The sequence below is a fragment of the Macaca thibetana genome, chromosome 14 (assembly GCF_024542745.1).
Source record: "Macaca thibetana thibetana isolate TM-01 chromosome 14, ASM2454274v1, whole genome shotgun sequence".
Lineage (NCBI taxonomy): Eukaryota > Metazoa > Chordata > Mammalia > Primates > Cercopithecidae > Macaca > Macaca thibetana.
In genome coordinates this window covers 116,024,945-116,044,450 of record NC_065591.1, presented here as the reverse complement: position 1 = coordinate 116,044,450, position 19,506 = coordinate 116,024,945, and the positions used below count along the sequence as shown (strand labels likewise).

The 19,506-nt window shown below is 36.9% G+C and overlaps 1 protein-coding gene across 1 annotated transcript; it reads right to left on the bottom strand.

Annotated features, from left to right (window-relative positions):
- Positions 1-2,039: 2,039 nt before the first annotated feature.
- Positions 2,040-3,183, bottom strand: LOC126934819 (olfactory receptor 8A1). The gene has a single exon (XM_050755641.1). The coding sequence runs from the start codon at positions 3,087-3,089 to the stop codon at positions 2,127-2,129; it is 963 nt and encodes a 320-aa protein (XP_050611598.1). The 5' UTR covers positions 3,090-3,183; the 3' UTR covers positions 2,040-2,126.
- Positions 3,184-19,506: the final 16,323 nt, after the last annotated feature.

Genomic DNA, 19,506 nt, shown 5'->3' with positions numbered 1-19,506 from the left:
ACTTAGAAATGTGTTGTTTAATTTCAAAGTATTTAATGATTTTTCATCTTTCTTTCTGTTACTGATTTCTAGTTTAATTTCACTGTGGTCTAAGAGCAGATAGCAGACATTGTATGATTTCTGTTTCTTCAAATCAGTTAAGATGTGTTTTATGGTCCAGAATGTGGTCTTTCTTGGTTTTCTGTTTCATCTTTTTTTCTACTTCCTACTTTCAAGCATCTTATATCTCTCAGCAGTCATTCTAACCTACCTAATGTGTATTTTACGTTATGGTCTTTTTTCTTTCTAAGTGTGCTTTTTTTGGGGTGTGTGCACATGCAATTTTAATATACATAAATAATATGTTTTATATCTCATTATCTTTCTTACTTTTCTCACACAGCACTATACCTCTAAACTATACTGTGTATAGCTAATCCTTTGCTTCTAACTGTTGAAAAGTCTATAAATTGTAAGTAAGTAGATACAATTTATCTACTTACTTTCCCAATGGTGGACACCTATTTTACCTCTAAGTTCCCATTGCCTAAAATAATGGTATAATGAATGCCTTTGTACATGCCATCTTATAGGCCTGAAAGAGAATGATTTGGGACTATATATACCCTGGACCAGATTTGCTATGCCCTGTGGATACATATACTTATTTTTCCTAAGTAATGTCTTACTGTTTTCCAGAATAGCTGTAGTATATGGGGGTTCCTAAATCCCTACCTCCTTACTAACACTTAGCACCATCCAGCTTTTAAAATTTTTGCTAATCTTATAAATATAAAAAGATATATCACTGTTTTAATTTGCACTTCTATGTTTAGTAATCGGTTTGAGCATCTCTTCACATGCTCTGTGGTACTTCAGGTTTTCTCTTTTGTAAATTGTTCTGTATACCTTGCTCATTTTTTTTTTCTTGCTAATGTTGATGTCTTTTTCTTGCTGGTTTGCTAGGGTTTATTACTATATATGCTACTTAGGCATCTTTTCCCATTCTATTATAGTTGTTGCCCATAAAGAAAAAGAGGTTTGGGCAGATGATAAAAGGAAGGGATTTGAGAAATTATTTTCAGAAGGCATTTGAAATTGGACGAGCATAATTATGGGAGGTTTAATAGGCTGTTCAACGGGACTGTTAGACTAAAGTGAAGAAGTAATGTGTAAGTGCCCAGAGTCTGGGCTCTGGAGTCACTGGGACTGGGGTTTGAATCCCAGTGTCACTCCTGCTCCAAGTTTCCATATCTGTAAAATGAGGATAGAATAGTACCTATTTGTTGTGCAGCATAATTGAAACAGAATAGAAAGCATGTAGAAGAGTTGCATGGATCAGAGTCAGCATCCAAAAACATGTTAGCTGCTATTATCATTATTATTAGTGTTACTAAGAAAATTGCATAAGAGATCAGGAAATTCTTGGGCAGGAGTAAGTAGAGATACTTTGCCTCTCCTTGCCTCATTTATTCCCAAGTACAAAAAGAAAAAAATTGGCCGGGCGTGGTGGCTCACGCCTGTAATCTCAGCACTTTGGGAGGCTGAAGCAGGTGGATCACTTGAGGTCAGGAATTCAAGACCAGCCTGGCCAACATGGTGAAACCCCGTCTCTACTAAAAATACAAAAATTAGTTGGGCATGGTGGCAGATGCCTGTAATTCCAGTTGCTCGGGAGGCTAAGGCAGGAGAATCACTTGAACCCGGGAGGCGGAGGTTGCAGTGATCCAAGATTGTGCTACTGCACTCTAGCCTGGGCTACAGAGTAAGACTCTGTCACTGAAAAGAAGAAAAAAGAAAAAAATTAGGCTGAGTAATATTTTCTGTGTAGAAGGTAATAAGACCATGAACGACCCTAAAACTCAATGTTGAAAGTTTAGCATTTAAGTTAAATTACAATTAAGGTAGGAAACATTTATTAAAGGGCTTGGGATAGAGGGATGGATCTCAAGTGAAAGAAAACCTGAACTTGAAGTTGGCTGGTTTCAATCAGTAGTGGAAAAAGAGGGAGAGAAGGAAAAATGGCATCCACCCAGCCATGTGGAGAAGTGATTATTTTCCATTCACGGCTGGCCAGCATTCAGAAGCTGTCCCTCTAGTATTTATAACAATTACTACTAAATTGAAAAGGAACAATAACATTTGCATCAAAACAGTTTACTCCTCAGTGTTTTCTGCACGGCAGCCTTTACTTCCTTGTTCCTCAGGCTGTAGATTAGGGGATTCAACATGGGGATTACTGTGGTGTAGAACACAGAGGCCACATTCTCCTGGGCCAAGGAACTGATTGTGGAGGGTTTTAAGTACATGAATGCAGTTGATCCGTAGAACATTCCCACAGCTGCAAGGTGGGAGCTGCAGGTGCTGAAGGCTTTGGATCTACCCTCTGTGGTGCTGATGCCGAGGATGCTGGAGAGAATGAAAGTGTAAGAAACAAGAACTGTTAAGCTCGTGACTATGATGTTGAATCCAGCCAAAAAGAAGACTGCCATCTCAACATCATAGGTGCTAGAGCAGGACAGCTTCATGAGAGGGAGGATGTCACAGAAGTAGTGACTGATGAGGGGCTCACAATAGGGCAGTTTTAACATGAGGCCAGTTTCTATTGTGGAGCCAATGAGTCCCATGGCGTAGACCACAGCCACCAGCAGGGAGCAGGTGTGATGAGACATAATGATGTTGTAAAGCAAAGGGTGGCAGATGGCAACATAACGGTCGTAGGCCATCACTGTCAGCATGTAACACTCAGCAATGACAAAAACAAGGAAGAAGTAGAGCTGTGACATGCACCCTGCGTAGGAGATGATGTTTCTCTCTGACACAAAGTTCACCAGCATTTTGGGGGTAATGACGGAGGAGTAGCAGAGATCCACGAGTGACAGATTGCTGAGGAAGTAGTACATGGGGGTGTGAAGCTGAGAGTTCAGACGAATCAGAGTGATCATGCCCAGGTTCCCCACCATGGTGACCAAGTAGATCCCGAGGAAGAGGAGAAAGAGGGGGAGCTGGAGGTCTGCTCTCTTCGTTAATCCCCTGAGAATGAACTCTGTCACTATGGAGTGATTTCCTGCAGCCATCCTTCTCTGGGCGGGAGGCCTGCAGGGATGCATGGGAGACAAGAACCCTATTAAAAGGCTAATCTTGGATGGCTTGGGGAAGCTAGTCTTGAGCCTTTGGTGCTAGTGAAACATCCTGGGCTCTCTGCTGATGCATCCTCCCTGCCTTCCTCCCCTCCTCCTGCTATTTGCTGGTCTTCTTTGCAGGAAGACCAGCCTGAGTGTTTCAGAGATCATGAAGATGGGAGGAAAGCAGGCCAAGGTCTGGATCTTTTACCATGCACGTTTTTCTAAAGTATCCTGGGGCAGTGTTTCTTAAAGGGTAGTCCCTGGACCAGCAGCACTGATATTACCTGGAGTTTTTTAGAGATGCAAATTCTCAGGCCTCACCTCACACCTACTTAATCGGAAACTCTGGATATGGAGCCCAGCAATCTATGTATTAACAATCTTTCTGGTGATGGTGTTGTGTAGTAAAGTTTGAGAATCTCTATACTGTAGATAAGTAGTATATTTCACATTTAGTATTTGGAGATGGATTTTGCTTTAGAAATAAACTTCCCTTGTCAGGTATATAATTCCTAAATATTCACTGAGTGTGAACATGTAAATACTTATCTGAAATTTATGCAGTGTCAGGGTGATAGGGTAGTTACAAGCTGTGTCATTGACTGACACATCAATTTCTATGTCTGAAAGATGAAGAAATTAATAATGATTCGAAAGGTGGTTGTAAAAGTAACATGGGATAATGCATATTTAGAAATCTTTTTTCAAATACTCAGTGCCTATAAAAAGTGTGAATTGTCATTAAGAGTCTGGAATTTGTTCTTAATTTCTCACTTGACTTAAGGTCCTAAGGCAGTGGTTCTCAGCATTGGCTATATATTGTAATCACATGGAGCATTTACAAAGGATTGATGCCTGGGTTCTACCCATAGATGTTCTGATTTAATTGATCTGTGGTGCACCCTGAGCGCTGGCCCATTGAATGTTCCATAGTAAGTGCTAAATAGCTAATTATTATTATTATTATTTTCAGATCATAATATCAAACCATTGTCCCATTACATCCCTGATGACGAAGTATTCAAATTACAGGCATATCTCCAGGAAGCATGAATAATCATTGCTGGATACAATATGTATAGATAGTCTCATCTGTGGGATGTATTTCTTAAGCTATAAAACTTAAATTCCCCCTATTTTAATTGCTTCCTTATATAATTACCAACTTTTGCATAATGCTTTACAGCTTACACATTTCTTTCAAAGGTCAATCTCATTAACTTCTAAAGTTTTGGAAAATGGGGAGAAAAATGTTTAGGGAAGGATTTTTATTTTCATTTTTGTATTGAGAAAACTGAGGTGCCAGACACTAAGTGATTTGCCCAAGGTTTACTAATTATTGGTGACTCGGAACTCACACTTACCTCTGCTCTGTCCTGACCATGAGGTTCCTCTTTTGCCTCACATGTGTAGTCTTATAAATCTGTACACTTACAGCTCTAAGCAATGTGTAATTGAAACAGGCTTATGCTTGATATCTTGGTATATGCATAGCAGAGGAAAAAGAAGAATGCTGTATGTTGTTTCATTGTCTAGGAAATTGAAGCTCTAAAAGTTAAATAAATCACCCAAGGTAACTAAGCCAGTAAGAGGCAGAACTGAACCTAAAACCCGTGACTTCTGACCACCAGTGTGTTTTGTCTCCACTAAACTAAATTGTTTTGTTTTAGCTTATCTTTGTGTAGCACTTTTTTATTATTTAATAACATTTAATTTCTATAATTTTTGAAGATAGAGGAAAGATCTATTGCTAATTTTGGATGCATTTAAAAAGTTTTAAAGGCAATATGTATGCATTGTAGTTAATTAGAAATGCAAATAAACAAAAATTTAAAACAACCATTTTCCACCAGTTGGAACCGAATGGCGGTAGTGAATATCCTTCTAGACTTTTCCTATGCATATATGTATTTACATGTATATAAATATATATGTATTTTTACAAAAACATTTGTTATCTGCTTTTTAAACATAGCATTCACAAATGTATTGTCTCATTTGATTCTAACTGGCACTAACTGTATTCCTTTTTCTTAGAAGTAAGAGTCTTTAAAATCATTAGGATGTGGTGTGAAGCAAAATCTGCATTGCATTGTAAGCTTTTATGTCAAATTATTGGTAATGAGGCATTTAGCTTTACAATAACTAGTATGAGAGGTAGCTAAGATTTTTAAAATTCGAGTTGAACATTCCTAATCTGAAAATTCAAAGTCCAAAATCTGAAACTTGTTGAGCGCCAACATGAACCACAAGTGGAAAATTCCACACTTCCTCTCATGTGACTGGTCTCAGTGAAAATACAGTCAAAACTGTTTCATGCATAAAATTATTTAAAATGTTGTATAAAATTACCTTCAGCCTATGTGTATAAGATGTATATGAAACATATGTAAATTTCATGTTTAGACTTGGATATCATCCTCAAAATACCTCATTATATATAAACATTCCAAAACCTGAAAAAAATTCTGAGTTCAAGACACTTCTAGTCCCAGGCATTGTGCGTAAGGAATTATTCCCATTTATGACAATGGAAATAGAAATGTATTATTTTCATTTATTACAAAGAAGAATTTTTTTTCTAAATAACAACAGTAGATTTAAAACACTTTACGTATCCTTTTTTACCCCATCTCTGCCTCTTAAAATGAAAGGAAACACCCAACTTGAATAACTGTAAATGTGGATCATGTGCTTTACAAAGCAGTGTGGAATGAACACCATTCACTGAGTGCACGGCAGGTGGGAACACCATTGTGCAGGAGAATGCTAGACAGCACTGATTTAATTTTTCACTCTCATAGTCTTCTAATAACATGAAAGAGGCAAATATAAACCACACATTTCTTTTGTTTTCCTGTTTTTTCTCTTTTTTAAAGACAGAGTCTTATTCTGTTGCTCAGGTTTGAATGCAGTGGTGAGATCATGGCTCACGGTAACCTTAAACTCCCAAGCTCAAGCAAGCCTCTCACCTCAACCTCCTGAGTAACTGGGACTACAGGTGCATGTTACCACGCTGGGCTACTTTTTACAATTTTGGGTACAGATGGGCTCTCTCTGTGTTGCCCATGCTGGTCTCCAACTCCTGGCCTCAAGCAATTCTCCTCTCTTCATCCCCTAAAGCTCTGAGACTACAGGTATGAGCCACCATGCCTGGCCAAACCATATATTTTATATTAGTTACTACAATTATTACCTTTAGTTTCACTAAGCCATCAGAGCCTTAGGATTACTGCCAATGAGAACACAGCACACAGATTAAAAAATCACATAGAGGTGAAGATAAACATATGGTTATAAATACTCTGCATCATAAACAAGAGTTCATGGAAGAAATATTTTTCTCATGCGATTGCTTTAAGTTTGAAATTAAATACCTGTGATAAGGAAAAATAAAGCATAGTCTGCTGGAAACTTTAAGGGCTGCCTTGGTTTCAACAATCAGAAAATGCAGGAACCATACTGATTTATATTGAGTCCTACATTTACTCAAAGTCATAAAAAAATGGGTCACTAAGACTGGGGGCTTGGGATTGTGTTTACGAATATATGGGCACAGTATCTCCTGGGCTGTAATCACTTGAGAGGCTGGGGTCCTCACTAATGGAACAATTAGAGCCTTGCTTTACACTGGCTCTGAGAAGCATGGTTTGTCTCCCAGGTGTGTTAATTTTCCTTTTATTGGTAGGGTGATCTTGCAGCTAGGGAAACTTAGAGTCTAATGGCAGCTTTGGAATATTTTACCGTCAACAATCCCATTACTATTGTCATCACAATCAACATGATTATGATCATTATGTCCATCATCACCACAACCACCTCACTCATTACCATCAACACCATCATCAGTTACTACCATTATGGTTGTTACTTAATGTTCATGATTACGCACAACTGACTAGCTTTAAAAAGTTTACTATAAAGTGTCTTAAGAACAAATTCGATTTTTTAAAAAAGGAATGTTATGTTCCTTACATTTATAAGGGAATGCTGAATTTGGCACCCTGCTGCTGCACCAAGTAAACTGACAGCATAGGAGGTTAGGAGCATATGAAGGTAGACTGAAAGAACTCTTCATTCTGATAGGCTCATTCATAAGAGAAGTGTGTTCACAAGGAAATTTCCCATTCATGAACACATTCAGTATTTTGTTATCCATGAATATATTGCTAATGAAGATTTTTAAATTAAACTTTTTATTTTGAGATAATTGTAGTTAAACACGTAATTTTAAGAAATAATGAAGAAAGATTCCTTGCTGTATGCTTTATGCCATTTCCCCCATTGGTAACATCTTGCCAAATGATTGTACAATATCATACCCAGGATTACTGACATTGATACAATTCATGGATCTTATTCAGACTTCCCCAGTTTTACTTGCACTCATCTGTGCATGTATTTAGTTCTATGAAATTTTATCAAACACATAGGCTTGTGTATCTAATACCACAGTTAACTTAAAAACACATCACCTGCATTTTCTAAGTTTCAAAACAATAACTTGATATCCTATTATACTCCAAAAGTGACCAGTTATTTTTCTTTATTATAAACTCACCACTGTAAACAAGTTTTATGTGTAAAATAACTGTAACGGATAAGAAAAGTAACTTAATGCAATTATTTTTGTTGATCACATTTTTCTATCTTTGGCCTGCAGAATTCTCTTCAGTTTCTCTCTGGAGTCTTTGACACAGTGTTAGTAGTTTCTAGTATTATACCTTCCTTGCTCTCTGATATGATAAGATGTTATGAACTCATTTCATACATTTAATTCCTCAGACCTGGAATCAACCATTTCTCCAAGAAACTTGATTTCTTTTAGCAGGGAAATGATATTTCAAGAACACAAATTAGGTGCTAGAGAGGCTCATTGCTCTTGGCTTAGCCAGTGTTTCCAGGTCTTTTCGAACAGAACTAGGAAATGTAGGACTACATAGTTATCAAAGCGTCTTTTGTTTGAAGTCCAATAATCTTTCTAGGATATATTTTAATGTTCATTCTGAGACAATTTTCTTAGGCGTGATGTTTCTTTTAACATGTTACTTTAAATCTTTTTTTTTAATGCCAGAAAGTTTCTTGAATTATGGTTTTTATTACTTGTTCTATTGGTTTAGATTTCTCTGTTGAGGCTCCTACTCTACGCCAGTTGCCAGCTAGATCTTTACCTAGTGTCTACATTTGTTACTTTCCCCCAAATCCTCTTCAGTTCATTTTTTCTCCCTTCTTTTCACCTTTGATTTCTCCTAAGGCAATATCTGTTGTATTTATTTCATTTTGGTTATTCCTAGTTCAGTCTCAATTTCTGAAACTGTTTTTTATTTCTAACAATTTCCTGAGTCCTATTGCTTAATTTATAATTTTTTACTAATTCTGAGTTTTATTATTTGTTGGCAAGTTTTTGTGGCTTGCTGTATATTTTCTGTAGAAAACCATTCTTTTTCTTATAACAATAATAACTTTATATGGGATTTGCCTTGATTCTTTTCTATTCAGTTTTAGATCAAATTAGTTTTTTCCTAATTTCACACGTGTGGAGCCCCTTCTTTGTTTTTTTCTGTGAAGTGCTGAAACTATGATGCCTTACCACCTGAGATCTCTTGGTTCTGTCCCTTTTCTGCTTTTATCTGGATTGTTACTTTCTTTTGTCTCTAATGTTTCTATTCTGCTTAGTTTAGGTTTTATTCCTTCCAGTTTATTCTTGTAGGGAGTTTTGGTTGGTTTGTTTTGAGAGTTCATGGTGTTCAAACTTCTGCACCTCTTCAGATCTTACCATTAAGGAAATGAAAAGGTGAGACACAGATTGGGAAAAAATATTCAATGCATATATTAAAAGACTTTTTTTTAGAAGATAAAACAAGTCTCTTACAAATCATCTAAAGACAAACAACCCAATTAAAATTGACTCCAAAATTTAGATAGTTATTCCGTAAGAGAAGATACGCAAATGGTCAAGAAATACATGAAAAGATGCTCAATATCATTAAACATCAGGTAAGTGCAAATTAAAAACACACTGACATAACACTACATACCCACTAGAAATGTTAAAAATTTTAAAATCTGACAATATCAAGTTTCATTGAGGATGGAGAGCAACTGGACTTTTCCTACATTGCTGTTGGGAATGTGTAATTGAATAACTTCTCTGTAAAGTGGTGCTATGATTTGAGTGTCCCAGACAAAACTCATGATGGAAGCTTAATTCCCAGTGCAGCAATGTAGAGAAGTGAAACTCTTAAGAGGTGGGGCTTACTGGGAAGCATTTGGGTCACGAGGGCTCACCTTTATGGGCAGCTTGGTGCTGTTCTTATGGTAGTGAGTTCTTGCTCACAAGAATGAGCCCTCACCAGAAACCAAGCAGACACCAGCACCATGCTCTTGGACTTTCAGACTCTGGAATCATGAGCCAAATAAACCTCTTTTCTTTATAAATTACCCAGCTTCAGGTATTCTGTTACAGCAACACAAAACAGACTGAAACAAGTGGTTTGGCAGTTTTTATAAAGTTAAACTTGCCTATGACCCAACAATTCTAACATTAGGTATTTATCCAAGAGAAATGAAAATACACACTTACAAAAAGTTTTGTACATGAATGTTTATATATGCTTTATTCATAAAAGCCTGAACCAGAAACAGTTTAACTGTCTATCATCATGTAAATGAATAAATAAGTTTGTGAAAATAATCATACATCAGATTACTACTTGTCAATACAAAGGAATGTATTACTGATATACTCAACAATATGGATGAATCTCAAAAGGATTAGACTGGGCAAAAGATGCCAGACAGAAAGGAGTACGTACTGTAGAATTTCATCTGTATAAAATTTTACATCAGGCAAAATAAATCAATAATGGTAAATAGCAAGTCAGTGGTTGCCTGGGCTCAGGGACAGTGGAGGGATTGAATGCAGAGGTGCATTAGGGAGCTTTTTGTGGTAATGGACATGTTCACGTACCATGGGTGCATTTTGCATTGTATTTAGTAATTTACTGTACTTAATAAAGTAGAATTTAAAATGAAAAAAATAGATATGGTCAACAAAACATGTCCAATAGTCAGCATCGCTAGTAATCAAAGAAATATGATCAAAATATGCCATTTTCGGAATCAAATTGGGTTGAGAAGTTTTTGAATGATAATATCCACTGTAAGTTAAGGTGTGTGGAAAAGGTATTCTCATATATTACCTATGGGGTGTGTATGGGTAAGCTGTTTACTCTAGCTGAACCCGTGGCTGGAGTCACCTCGAAACAGTGGCAGGGGAGTTTCCATAAGGATGTTCCCCAAACCTTCCCAAGATGACTCTGGTTGAGATTCTAAAGAAATAAATAGTAAATGCTAGAGTGATCAGTATTTATCAGGAAAAACTTACAGAGGGCTATGTTCACCCTCACTAGAGACAGCAAGAGAAAGGGGGTGTTCTACGTATATATGTCCACAGTGAGGGGCTAAGGTATGGAGTTTTTATGAAGGCTTAAGGAATTTCGCACAGGGCTGGGGCTAGTTTCTTTTAGTGTTTTAGGCAACAACCTAGATAACCTTTATCAGTGCCTGACTGTTCGAGGGCTTAGGTTTGAGCCTGCTGGGTAAAACCTGCAGCTGACTGGGTCATAAAGTCGTCAGGGCACTCTGATTTTTGGTGAGGACACAGAAAGGAAGTGGGGGGAACTAGAGAACACTGCACAAACCATTATGTATGTATAGTTCAGCAGCATATATAAAAGAATTTAATAAAGAGCAAGTCTGTAGATACAACAATTGTACTTTAGGAGTTTATCCTAAGAAAATAATGTTATGTTTGCAAAAAATGCACATTCTTCTCAGCATTGTTTATCATAGTGAAAAATTGGACATAGAAATTGTCCAGGAGGAATTGACAGATTTAATTATGGGTCTCCTGTCAAAGGACTACCATACGCCCATTAAGAATGATGTTTAATTGTATTTATTTATATAAAAATGTTAATAAATTTTTTAAAATAGAAAACTTAAAAATATTATATACAATATGATCTAATTTTATTAAAAAACAATACTATGCAAATTAAATGAATGCATAAAATATATGGAGAAATATACACTTAAATGTTAGCTGATTATGCATTGTGGAAATATGAGTTATTTAAATTTTCTGCTTTATGTTTACTTATGTTTTGTAGTTTTATGAAATAAGCACATACTTACAAAAAAACTTGAAAGTTAAACTAAATTTATCTAACTGGTCATTTTACAAATTGAGTGTTCGGTGAACGAGCTTTCAGTAAATTGACTTTTTGGTTAATTATCTTTCAGCAAATTGATTTTCAGGCAACCAGCATGTATCATTAAAAGATAAAGTCAGGCCGAGAGTGATGGCTTATCCCTGCAATCCCAGAACTTTGGAAGGATGAGGCAGGAGGACTGCTTGAGCATAAGAGTTTGAGACCAGCCTGGGCAATATAGCAAGACCCTGTCTCTACCAAAAAACAAAAAAAGATAAAATCAGGTGGTTGATGCCTGTAATCCCCAGTGCTTTGAGAGGCCGAGGCAGTAGAATCACTTGAATACAGGAGTTCGAGACCAGCTTGGACAATGTAGTGAGACTCCATCTCTACAAATAATTTTAAAAATTAGCTGAGTATGGTGGTATATGTCCGTAGTCCCAGGTACTCAGGAGGCTGAAGTGGATGGTTTATTTGAGCCCTAGAATTTGAGGCTGCAGTGAACTATGATTGCACCATTGCACTCAAGCCTTATTTATTTATTCTCTCTAAGAATAATTAAATAAATTTAAATAATATTTAAAACAGATGAAATTAACATATTTGGAGTATTGATGAAGGGGATTGACAAACTAGGAAAATGGTGCCATATTTTGACACAGGGTATCATGGGGAAAAGAGAAATTTTAAAAAGAATGATATGGTTTGGCTTTGTGTCCCCTCCCAAATCTAATCTTGAATTGTAATCCCATAATCCCCACATGTTGTAGGAGGGACCCGGTAGGAGGTAATTCAATCATGGGGGCAGTTTTCCCCCATTCTGTTCTCATGATAGTGAATGAGTTGCATTTCCCCTGCTGGCACTCATTCTCTCTCCTTCTGCCTTGTGAAGAGGTGCCTTTGGCCATGATTGTAAGTTTCCTGAGGCTTCCCCAGCCATGCAGAACTGTGAGACAATTAAATCTCTTTTCTTTATAAATTGCCTCATCTCAGGTATTTCTTCATAGCAGTGTGAGAACTGATTAACACAGGGAAGATAATAAAATAAGTTTTCCATGTGTTGAGTTTTAAGTGTCTGCGGGACATTCTAGTGGAGATGTCTAGTAGGTTTTTGGTATTTCAGGTAAAAAAAAATCTAGCCTAGAAATATAGATTTGATTTTCAACAGACCAAAGTGCTCAAGGTGTGGGTGTGGATAAGATCTTTCAGAGAAAGTTATTTAGGATGAGAGGAAGAAGGCTGAGGATCTGTGGGTCATCAGCACTTACAGGCAGATGAAGAAGAAGACTTGAAGGAGTAGGAGAGTGAAAGGAAGTAGCCAGAAGTTGGAGGATAATCAGAAAGTTCATGTGCCTTGAAAGTGAAGGGTTATGAATAATTCACGAAGAAGTTAGCTATCAACAGCATCAAGTAAAATAGTACTGAAAAGTTTTCACTGGGTTTAAAGACATCCTATTTGATTTATTCAATGACATCATGACATAGATAATAGGTAAGTCAGGTTTAATTATTGCTGTTCCACAGAGGGGGAAATGCCAGGCAAAGAGAACTCAATGTCTTTTTCAAGACAGTGCAATAAGAGCCAAATCTTTAGACTCGGCTCCTTCCACAATACCATATTTCTTCTTGATTTAAGCTAGCGATCAGAGTAAAGTTCCTGAGAGCAGGCTTTGTGAAATTCTGGAACACCTTACCAAGAAAATGTGTGGCTTTCTTTCTCAGCAAAGGTCTTTGTAAACCGGGAAAGTCCTTTCAATCCTTGTTTTCTGCTGATCTAAGACTGTTTAAAAAAATTTTCTTGTCCATGGAGATGTCTCCATTACACTTGGAATCACCTCCCGTCTTCTACCTATTAAGCCACATACCTTGCATTTGTAGATCATCCCTGCTTAATCCCTTCTTTATTTTAATCCACCACTATCTCGATTTGTTTCTCACCCTTGAGAAATTTTAGATTTTATAGTATTGTACAGGCAGATTTTGCTTTATGAAATAATACATATGTTCCTGAAATGTACTTTTTTTTTTGAGGCAGAGTCTCACTCTGTTGCCCAGGCTGGAGTGCAGTGGCATGATTTAGGCTTACTGCAGCCTCCATCTCCTGGATTCAAGCGATTCTCCTGCCTCAGCCTCCCGAGTAGCTGTGATTATAGGCACACACCATCACACCCGGCTAATTTTTGCATTTTTAGTAGAGACGGGGTTTCACCATGTTGGCCAGGTTGGTCTCGAACTCCTGACCTCAGGTGATCCACCCGCCTTGGCCTCCCAAAGTGCTGGGATTACAGGCATGAGCCACCACACCCGGCAATGTAATGTTTAATAATTTTATTTTGAAGAGCTTTATGGTGCCTACTTGGGACAGCTCTGTAAACCAAATTCTTTCTACTGCCTTTGGGGTAAGTTTCTGTGTAGTTTCTTCTACAAATTCCTTGACTTTGGAAGTCTCATTCGGTAGGCATACATTATCTGGCGTAATTGTCAATAAAACACCAATACCACCAATACTAGCATATTAAAGGCCTCAAATTAATTTTTTAAAACTAGTTCTCTCTCTTTTTTTTGGCATGGAGCAGGGTAGCTAAGGAGGGTCACCAAATGACTACAGAAACTCCTAATGTATTACTTCAGAAAATAAAAGATCATCCCTGAATTTATGGGTTTGCGATATGGATTTTTATTGAAGTGTATTCATATGAAAGTCTGTTATATTCAATAAGATTTTAAAGGAGCACCTATAATGTGTTCATCACTGTATCAGATACTGAGTGTGTTAGTGTACACAAAAGTTATAGAATGTAGATTTTTCCTGAAAGAAGATTTTTATCTAGAATAAAATAGAGTCTTGAAATAATCAATTAATAATGGAAGGCTCTTTTAGACTAAGCACATATGCAGATTAATGTAAGAATGAGTGAACAGGAGGGCAAGAGAATGATCGAATTCAAAGTTATTTTCAGTTCTTCCTCTTGCTCAGGAATATAACTATTCCTCACCCTTGAAATATGCTTCTCTTTTGGCATCTGTGAAATTCTCATTTATCCCACAATTATTTTCTAAGTTGAATATCGACTAGGGCCACATATATTCTCACAAACATCTTCAAGTTTCTTCTTGTGATTCCTGTTTTTCAGATGGGAACATCGAGTTTAGACAGTGTTAAGCAACTTTTGCAAGCTCACACAGTTAATGAGTAATAGAGTAGGGATTTAATTTCAGGGCTGTTTGACTCCAAAACCTGTTCTTAGATGCTACATAAGCCTTTTAAACACTTCTGTTGGTCAACTTCCTTTTCCCATTTGTGGGCGTTGTTGAGGAAAGTTTCAGTCCTTAGACCGCAATTATTTTCTCTTTAAACACACTTGTTTGGAGCAATTCACCATTCCTCTGCTTTTTGTGTTCCTCTCTGTTCCTATAATTCTCCAGCTTTCATCTCTACTTCTTTTCTCCCAAGTTGTGATCTTTCATTGCTGACTTCTTTCTGATCTCTGCCTTTTAAAGGTTCTGCCAGCACTCTGTGGTCTTGTCTAAAACTGAGTTCATTACCCTCGTCACCCTTTGATTCTTCATTTATGTCATCCTATTCCTGACTCCCTAGGCTTAAAATCTTAGTCAAATTTGATTTGTGCGTCCTTCCATCTTTCTCTCCTGTACCATTGAGACATCAAATCATGTTAATTATTCAATTTCCACGTCTCCTATACTGTTCATCTCCCTCTGAATTTACTGCTTGTAGAAAGTCTTCTAGCTGATCTCCCTGCCTGCTGTTCTCTCCATTTCAGCCTATTCTTACACCACTAACAAATAAGACATCACTGTTATTAAGATAATAATTTCAAATACTAATATTACTTAAACTACTTCATTTTATGTCTTCTGTAATCAGCACCACTTATTCATTATAATAATCATTTCAGGTTGGTTATTACATTCATTTTAAGATTAGGGACTTGCAGTTCAGAGAGAGGTTAAACTCTTCCTAAGGTCACACATCTAATAAGAGGTAGAGTCAGGATTTGTGCTGAAGTTCATCTAATTCCAAAGTTCAGTTCTGAATACTTAGGGAGACCATAATTTATCATTCATTAGAATATATCTGAGACAGAAAGAAGGTGCTATTAATAGTTTTACTGAAATGACAGGCAAAAACTGGGAGTATTCTAGACAAATTGACAGGTGGTCACCTTATCGATACTACACTGTAGTTCCTTTCCAGTGGTTATACCCACTTAAACAGCGCTTTTGCAGAAGAGAACACAAGCTCAGCTTTCAAGTTAGTGTTTGTAATGACCACTAGACAGCCTATTGGAAATATCTAGTTAAGTAGTAGGATACCAGTTTATGGGCTTAATAGAAATATGAAAGCTATTAAATAAGGAATCCTTTCCCCATTGCTTGTTTTTGTCAGGTTTGTTGAAGATCAGATGGTTGTAGATGTGTGGTGTTATTTTTGAGGCCTCTGTTCTGTTCCATTGGTCTGTATATCTGTTGCACATATACACCATGGAATACTATGCAGCCATAAAGAAGAATGAGTTCATGTCCTTTGCGGGGACATGGATGAAGATGGAAACCATCATTCTCAGCAAACTAGCACAGGAACAGAAAACCAAACACCACATGTTCTCCTTCATAAGTGAGAGTTGAACAATGAGAACACATGGACACAGGGAGGGGAACATCACACACTGGGGCCTGTCAGGGGGTGGGGGGCAAGGTGAGGGAGAGCATTAGGACAAACACCTAATGCATGCAGGACTTAAAACCTAGATGATGGGTTGATGGGTGCAGCAAACCACCATGGCACGTGTATACCTACATAACAAACCTTCACATTCTGCACACGTATCCCAGAACTTAAAGTATATTAACAAAAAGAAATATGAAAGTTAAAGTTGCAAATTTGGGAGCCTCTATATAGAGGAGCTTGTTGAATAGATGAGCTCACCAAACCCTAAAGAAGAAAAGGAAGTGCATAGAATCCTGAAAAAGGTGAAACACGAGGGAAGAGGCAGAGAGGAAGAACCAACAGTACCAAAATGAACACAGTCAAAAGTATTTCTTTCTATACTGTTTCCTGCATGTGCTGAAGCAAGTCATCAGTGAATCCGGCTTTGGAAAAGCCATGGTTGAAATGCATTTGAAATAAAGTTTTCATGGCAATGGTCTCTGAAATGACATCAACCCACAGAGCTTTTCCTGGTGTTGCGTCATCCAGACAAGAAACTTCTAAGGCTCCTAGAGAAAAGCCAGCTTTTCATGAACCCCTAAAGTTTTCTCTGCCTATGGGTCCCCAAGAGAGTTTATGATAGTTAATTATTTTTCTCCATTTGTAACTTATGTGTGGGGTTTAAGATCAGGCATTGGGACTCATTAGAGACACTGTAGGACACAGCAAAATTGTAAGTGTAAATCTACAGCTGAGGCACCATTATTGCGGAATACAGGTTGGAAACATCTCCCAGAGGTAGATAAGCAAACAGATGCTGATGTGTGCCCACCTATAAATGTGAAGTGATTAGTGCCGTTATTGAAGGTGGACTTGACAAGGAGTCATACCTTTATGGTATGATTTCATAAACTTCTTAAAAGAAACCCTGATCAAAAACATAGCTTACCTACTTGCGCAGTGAGGTTTGAGTTTCTCTAAATAAAGTTTCTTTCCTTTGGCTAAACGCATTGTAAGTGGCCCTGTGAACGGATTTGGAGTGTAGGTGGCTACTCAGCAACTCACTCTGTCCCTGTAGAAATGACTTTATTAGATCCCTTCCTGAGAGTGAATGTGAAAACTAAGGGAATTTAGAGCAGCTAGTGCTGGTTGTTTAAAGACCAAAAATGTGCGCAGGCAGTGAACTTCGTTGCATAACTTATGATTTTGTAAAAAACTCGGAAAAGTCTTTTGCTTCTCTAACTTGTCACAATGTCCAATATTTGTTCATTCAAGCCCGTGCTATGGGTAGAGTTATTGTCTGAAGCATGGAACAATGATGCATTGAGATACGCTAAGCAACATTCACCCAGTGGTCACCAGAGTAACTGTTATTGACCAACACGACTCTGATCGCAGTCTTTCAAGACTGCTTAAATGTTACTTTCTCAAAGACACCTAACCCTACCATCCTATTTAAATGCATAACTTACAGTCCTGGCCCTTTGTATTCTCTTTCCTTGCTTTTTTATTGCTCTTATTATCATCTAATATATTATATAAGTTATTTATTTATTGTCTGTCTTCCTCCTACTAGAATACAAGCTCAATGGGGGCAGAGACTTGTTTTGGTTAGGGCTTTATCTGTAGCCCCTAGAACAGTGTCTGACACAGTTTCTCAATATTTGTTGAATGAATTAATGAATGTCATTCTCTTAATGACTATTGGAGGTTACCCACTGGCTAATCAATTGTGGTTAATTATAGCATTGTAGGTTATCCTCAGTTTGTTCTTAGCATACTTTTCCAGACAAATCCATTATTCTTTTCAAGATTTCGCCCAGGTTGCTGCACATATCAATAGTCTGCTCTTTTTTTTTTTTTTTTTTGCTGAGTCATATTCCATTTAGTGATTATACCATGGCTTATTTATGTACTCTTCTGTTGATGCTTGTTTGGGTCACATCTACCTTTTGACTGTTAGGAATAAAGCTGCTATAAATATTTGTGTTTGAGATTTTTTTTTTGTGGAAAGATGCATTAATTTTTTGGGTATATACTTAGAAGTGAAATTGCTTCTTGGTTCAGGGTATTTGTTTTGTTTTATTAGATACTTCAACTTTTACACATGTTGTACCATTTTACATTTTTACTAGCGATATAAGAGTGTTTTATTGGCCCCACATTCTTGCCAACATTTGGTGCTGTCAGTCTTTTTAATTTTAGTTACCATGATGGGTATGTGGCGATAACTCATTGTGATCTTAATTTGCATTTTTCTAGTAAATAATGCTTGGAGCAACTTTCCATATGCTAATTGGCCATTTGAGGTATCTTCTGAAATGTCTGTTTCAATCTTTGTCCCATCAAAAGTTTTTAGTGTTTCAATAATTTATTTGTAGGAGTTTTTTATATATTATAGATGAGTCTTTTTTTTTTTTTTTTTTGAGACAGAGTCTTGCTCTGTCACCCAGGCTGGAGTGCAGTGGTGCAATCTCAGCTCACTGCAACCTCTACCTCCCCGTTTCAAGCGATTCTTGTACCTCAGCCTCCTGAGTAGCTAGAACTGCAGGCGTGCGTCACCATGTCTGACTAATTTTTTGTGTGTATGTTTTTAGTAGAGATGGGGTTTCACCATGTTGGCCAGGCTGGTCTCGAACTTCTGGCCTCAGGTGATTCACTCGCCTAGGCCTGAGTCTTTTGACAGATACAGTGACTATTTTCTCCCCGTAGTTTGCCTTTACATTTTCTTAATGGTGTATTTTAAAAAGCAGAAGTTTTAAATTTTGATCACATTGGATTATTATTTTTTTCTTTTATGGTTATTGTCTTTTAAGGTCAAGAAATCCTATTCTAAGGTCTTGAGAATAGGTCCTATTCTAAGGTCTGATTTTCTTCTAGATATTTGTAGGCTTAGATTTTATATTTAAGTCTCTGATCCATCATGAATTAAATATGTATAGAATAAGATAGGGGTTAAAGATCATTTTTGTTTATACATTGCTATCTAGTTATTCCAGAATCATTCATCAAAAATTTTTTTCCTCTTGTTGAACTGTTTTAGCACTTCTGTAAAAAAAAAAAAAAAAAAATCAACTGATCCTTTAAGTGAGTCTGTTTGTGGGTCCTGTGCTCTGCTCTATTAATCTATTTGCCTGTCTTTACTTCTCTACTAAACTGTTTTAATTTCTGAAACTTTATACAATTCTTGGAGTCAAATAGGGTAAGTTCTCCAATTTTCTTCTTTTTCAAAGTTATTTTGGCTATTCTAGGTCCTTTGCATTTTCATATAATTTTTAGAATTATTTTGTCAATTTCTGTCAACACGTCTGCTGGTATTTTAACTGGTATTGAATTGAATCCACTGATTAATTTAGGTAGAAGTAACAATTTAACAATATTTAGTTTTTCAATCCATGAATATGATATATCTTTCCATATATGTAGATTTTCTAAATATATTCAGTTATATGTTATAGTTTTCAATATAGAGGTATACCAAAATTTTGTTAAAGAAATTCTTAAGTATATCAATTTT